Genomic DNA, 5,923 nt, shown 5'->3' with positions numbered 1-5,923 from the left:
GAGACCCCGGGCGGGGAGAGAGGGCGCCGGTGAGACCCCGGGCGGGGAGAGAGGGCGCCGGTGAGACCCCGGGCGGGGAGAGAGGGCGCCGGTGACACCCGGGGCGGGGAGAGGCCGTGCGGCCCCAGGGCGCCAGGCCCATGTCCCTCCTGGCCTTGCCCCCGGGAGATTCCTCCGGGAAGGCTGCCTGGCCTCCGCAGACTCCACCGAAAGGCCTCGGAATGGGGGCCCTACTCCGAAGTGGGGAGAAGTGCCCTCGGCATGGGTGAGATGGAGGGGTGGGGGTTCAGACGCCCCCTCCCCCGTGGTGTGGTGCCCACCAGCCCCAGTGCCAGGAAGAGTGGGTCGGTCTGGGAACTCCTTTTGACCAAGGACTGAGACCAAACCTGAGTCCAATGTCTTTCCATGTCCACTTTCCCAGGGACCCTGTGGATAGGGCCAGCCTTGGGGGTGGGCAGTGGGGCGTAGTTGCCCATGGAATTGTACCGCTGGTGCTGCCTCAATTTCCACCACTGACGTCCCTGTGCTAACCACTGCCCCCTCTGTACAGACAGTTCTAACAAAGGTGATCAAATTATCATCCAAACCGGGGCACTTTTGAGAGTGAAAGGGGCAGAATGGGCCAGCCTGGAGGTATGCGTGTTCACCTCATTCTAACAAGAAGTGACTGTGATAGCACCCAAGGCTTTGTTGAGCTTCTTTCTGTAGGCACAAAGACAAAGACTTGAGACCTTATGTAACTTGCCAGAGCAAAGTTAGTGAAAGAGCTGGCTAGAGGCTGGCGTCCCAGAAGGGATAAAATCCTTAATTAACCGAAGTCCTTAAGGGTGGTGGAGGGAGGTGGTGCAGGATGAGGACATAGATGCCAGGATGCAAGGTGAAGGGACTGAGAAAAGGAAGTGTGGGGGTGCCCACAGCCTCCCTGTTTCCTGGACATAGCTTTGCCCTGTGTGTGACCCTGCGTCTGGCCCTCACAGACGCTCCCATGCAAAAGACATCCATGAAGTCATTTCATCCTTCCAATTACCCTATCAGGAAACTGCGGCCTAGAGAGGTTAAGTTGCCTCTCCAGGGTCACACAGCTGGTCAGGGGCAGAATCCAGGTTAGAACCTAGGCTGTTGACTACCGGGCTAGTGCTTATGACTGTTCCCCTGAGCTGCCCATGACACAGTCCCTGAACAGGGTGCACGAGGCACTGGGCACCACCCACCGTAAGGGCAGTGCTGCCAGGACGGTGGCGGGGGCTTGGGCTTCCGGCTCAGAAAGTTGCTCAGGGTGGGTCCGCGGCGGCCCAGGGGGTCGTCAGGAGGCATGAACCTGGAAATAAGCACAGGGAGGCGACATCAAAACAAACTCACCATTGACACTGATATGAGGAGCTGGCCCAGGCCACGCAGCGAGCTAAAGGCGGCTCCAGGCTTGGACTCAGGCTCTTCCCACCCCCCAGGGGGCTTTTGTAGCATTTTAAAGCAGCAAAACCTGTCCTTCACAGGGGCCCTTATGCAGAACCCAACACAGATCACAGGGTGCTGGCCGCCCGGGCCCTTTGGGGTTTCCCTGGTGTGGGTCAGGGCAGCAGGGTCAGCGCTGCATCACCTGGGAGCTTGTTTTTCAAAATGCAAGCCCCAGGGCTTCACACCCAACCTACTTAATCAGAATCTCAAACTGTTCCAGAATCTGCATTTAACAACTTCAGAGGTGAATCTTACCTACGGCAATTGAAGCACAATTGCTCTAGGGCTCCCCTGGGTCCTGATCTGAAAGCTGCCTTCCTAACCACCAAACCACCTCTATGTGTTGCAGATTAGAACTGTGCCCCATAGGGTTTTCAAGGCTGTGACTTTTCAGAAGCCCATCACCAGGCCTTTCTTCCAAGACACCTCTGGGTGGGTTCAAACTGCCAACCTTTCAGTTAGTAGTCTACGTTTGCGCCACCCAGGGATTCCACTACTTTCTTGAGCCAGTTCCTCGAAGGTTTCCGAGTTGTGTGAGCTCCCTGAGGCTTAAATCCCATTGCTAGCACACCTCACCCTGTGCCTAACACAGCTCTGGACACATGTCAGTGACACAGACAGTGACAGAGCGTTTGAAGCACCTGTCAGTGGTCAGTGAAGAAGCACAGGGGGCCTTGCCCCAGCTGCCAACCCTCCATGCCCACTCCTCTGCAACCCCGAGAGGCTCTGTGTTTGGTCTCAGCACCCCCGGGCGCCCTGACTCTGCACACGCTGTTCTCTGACACTCGGCCGACTCTGCCTTGTCCCCCTCTCCTCCCTAGCATTAAGCCCTAACAAGGCAGGAAATACGGAGGTGTCCAAGGCTCAAAGGGGAAAACAAAATTCCTCAGAAAGAAAACTCTCCTCCTTTAGCGAGATCTGCTTTTTTTTACATGAATACTTTTGTTCCCTGGAGACGCGTCCAGATCAGACAAGGTTCTCTGGGGGTGTTGTGGATTCCAAGTGGGGGCCTGTTTTCTGGGCTGGGATCCCTCTAAGAGTCATGCTGGGGTCCACCCTGCAGACCCCGACCAGCCCAGTCCCAGGAGCTGGGCCGTCCCTGGTCCTGTGCAGCCTCTGGCTCAGATTCCAGCTACACAGCCCGCTCAGAGCTGGGCCCGGGCCAAGAATCTGGGAGCGGCCAGTGCGGTTATTCAAGTTCCAAAGACTTCACCTCCTGCTCTCACAGGCTTCAGCCGGCCACCGCCAGCTGTGCCAAGAGGGCCCTGTGGACGCGCCCGGGGCGCCGGGGCGGGTGCCCTGGCCCACAGGGGGATGGCAGGCCCTCAGCAGAGGCCCATGTGTCAAAAGGATTTGGCCTGAGCCCCAGGCTGTTACGGGCCAGAGGCAGCAATGGCCCATCAGACCACAGTGAGCATTTTCTGGAACACACAGATACCAGGCTTGCCAGATCCCTCTGGGCCTAAACTGGATAGGGAGAGCTGCTGGCCTGTGTATCTGGAAATGACAGTGGGGGCTACTAGGGACAGCGGCTGCCCTGGGCCTCAGGAGCAGTATCCACCTCCAGGCTGCAGAGGCAGGTGGTCTTGGGGGCAATAGCGTCCCCTGGGGGCACCATGTCCTGGTCAGGCCTGGGAATAACTGCTCCCACTTAGGGTACAATTATTTCTAATCCCCACCACCGTCTCAGAGGAAAGTGTTATGAATCCTTTTCAAGGAGAAGACAGTTCAGTTCAGGGAGGGTGAGTGACTGCCCACGGACTCAGCCAGTAATTGACAGAGTCTCAGTTTAAAACCTCATCCGGTGGCTCAAAGTCCTCCCTCCTTCCCTGGCACCACACTGCCTCCCCAGCGTCAGGATAAGGAGCTGGTCAGTGCATGCAAGTGGTCTGTCCCAGTGGACAGTGTCTTCTCCGCTTGCCCCATCCCCCTTCGCCAGGGCCACAGGCATTCATGCATTCGTCTACAAATAGTTACTGAATGCCCATTACGTGCCAGGGAGTCCCTGGGTGGTGTAAAAAGTTAACGTGCTTGGCTGCTAATCAAATGGTTGGAGGTTCGAGTCCACTCAGGTGCCTCGAAGCAAAACTTGACATCTATTTCCAGAAAATCAGCTACTGAAAGCCCTACGGAGTCGGAATCGACTCCATGGCAACTGGTTATTATGTGCCCGGCATGCTGGGGATATGGCAAACAAGATAGAGTCCCTGCCCTCAGGGAGCTGAGGGGCCTGTCTCAAGCCACATGGAGAGCCCAGTAGGAGGTGGAGCTAGCATTGCCTGGGACAGAAACGGAAATGGGAGTGATGTCTCGGCTTGCTGATGTGAGAAGTGCCCTCCTCACCTTGCCCCACCCTATTCATGTCTCCAGATCCACATCCACTCTGCCCGGCCCCTGTGTTTGCCCTCAGCAAGCTCAAACACACCAATCATTTCTTCCCCCACCTTAGTTCCGTCTAGGGGACCTCACTCAGCACCCGCTAACTTGTTTTTGTCTTGTGACTGTCCCCCCCTCCCTGCCCCAGCCAGATCTGGTGAGTCCAGGGTGGACCTGACCCTGGGGAACCGCTCTAGAGGACGGGTGGACCAAGCAGCTGCTCTCGAAACTCTGAACTAACAGGTGTTGAGATGGAGTCAGTTCCAGGCAGGTTAAGATCTTTACAGTCTAGAGCACAGAAAAGGTTATGTTGCCTACCCCCATACATAATTCAAATTTTTTAAAAAAGACAAAACATAAAATAAGTGAAAGTGCCACAAAGTTCAGATTTCTCCCCATGAGGACTTTTTCGATGCTCTTATTTGAAGTATTAATTTCTTTCCAAAAATAAGTTAATGGTGCTCTCTGCACGTGTTTAGTCCACCTGTTGGGTAACTCAGTGCTGAGTCAGATGACGGTGGGCACGGGGACCGGCAGGTCAGGGACCTAGGGACAAAGCAGCCCTGTTGGGAAAATGCCAACAAGGAAGAGAGGAGAGGCGAGAGACAGAGACGACCGTGTGGCTCTGTCTCCGGGACTGGGGGTACTTTGTTCCCTGCCTGGTGTGCCCGTGACCCCGCCCGCTTTGCCTAGGCTCCTCGGGGTGGCTTCCCGCTCGACCCCCGGCCCGCCCCTACCGCCCGCGTCAGGAGCCCTGCTGGCCCGCACGCACCTGTCGTTGACGAAGGAGAACATGAGCAGCCTCTGCTCGATGAACCACTTCCACTCGGGGTTCTCGCTCTGCAGGTCTCGGTAGTTGTCGTTGGAGACGATGACGCCGTCCTCCTCGTAGGCCGCCTTCACGATGTAGCGGTCATCGTAGCAGACCACCCGCTTGCCTCCCACCCTGCGGGACGGGGTGTACACCAGCACGGCCTGCCGCTCCAGCTCCTCCAGCACGTGCCGCTCTGGGGGCCACAGGGCAGACGGGGCTGCACAGACTGCCTTCTCCGAGGGACCTCTGACCCGAGACCACCCGGAAATCGGAGCACAGCTCATTCCCAACAGCCCAGAGATCCTCCCTGAGCCAGTCCCCACCCCACCACCACCACCACCACTACCACCACCACCGCAGGTCAGATGAGGGGCAGGGAGGGTTCTCTCCCCGCCATAATGTTTGTGTCTTTCACTGAATTTTACAGAATTTACCAGCAGCCTGGGGTCAAGAGGGCTTTTAGCTTCTGCCCTGTCTATGTCATGATAAGGAGTCCCTGGGTGCTATAAACATTAATGCGCTTAGCTGCTAGCAGAAAGACTGGAGATTTGAATCCACCCAGAGGTGTCTGGGAAGAAAGGCCTAGCCATCTACTTCTGAGAAATCGGTCATTGCAAACCCTATGGAGCACGGTTCTACTCTGACACACGTGGGGTTGCCGAGAGTCTGAAGTGATTGATGGCAACTGGTTATGTCATGATAGGAGTCCAGAGTATGGTCTCCGAGAAGAGGGAGTAACTGTAGAAGGAAGATTTAAGCCCCAGCTCTTGTCCTTTTGATGGTTACCTCCCATAATTCCCCATCAAAGAACTAGGATCCCACCAAAGTAGACACAAGAGGCCTTCTCCAGGGGAAAGGCATTCATATTTTTAATGGAATCCAGCAATGTGTCATACGAATTATTAGGAGCCTTGCATCCACCTGGGAAGTTCCCTAGGGGAGCCCTTGGCCGACAGGCACTGGTCTGTCCCTCTCCTCCGCCCCTCCACATAGGAATTTGCTTGAGACACATTCGGGAGTGGAATATCTGTAGCTGATGTCTCTATCAGATAGAAAAATGTAATAGGAAGAGCCTGGGATTAAGAATCTTTAACAGCCTGAATACCAACAACGTTCTTCAAAGAGATGGAAAAACTAATCATTAACTTTATATGGAAAGGAAAGAAGCCCCAGATAAGTAAAGCACTACTGAAGAAGAAGAAGAAGAAAGTTGGAGGACTCACACCACCTGACCTCAGAACCTACTATACAGCTACAGTAGTCAAAACAGCCTGGTAC

The 5,923-nt window shown here is 55.4% G+C and overlaps 1 protein-coding gene across 1 annotated transcript in view; it reads right to left on the bottom strand.

Moving 5' to 3' along the window:
- Nucleotides 1-5,923, bottom strand: part of ZC3H12D (zinc finger CCCH-type containing 12D) — a 38,700-nt gene that overhangs the window by 1,797 nt on the left and 30,980 nt on the right. The window contains exons 4-5 of the mRNA XM_023728344.1: nucleotides 4,604-4,838; nucleotides 1,212-1,318 (exon numbers count right to left, since the gene is read on the bottom strand). Coding sequence (XP_023584112.1) covers nucleotides 1,212-1,318; nucleotides 4,604-4,838 — 342 coding nt within the window. The remainder of the gene's footprint in view (nucleotides 1-1,211; nucleotides 1,319-4,603; nucleotides 4,839-5,923) is intronic.

The sequence above is a fragment of the Trichechus manatus genome, unplaced genomic scaffold (genome assembly GCF_000243295.1).
Source record: "Trichechus manatus latirostris isolate Lorelei unplaced genomic scaffold, TriManLat1.0 scaffold00002, whole genome shotgun sequence".
Lineage (NCBI taxonomy): Eukaryota > Metazoa > Chordata > Mammalia > Sirenia > Trichechidae > Trichechus > Trichechus manatus.
The sequence above is the reverse complement of the archived record's forward strand: the minus strand, read 5'-3'. Positions and strand labels throughout refer to the sequence as shown.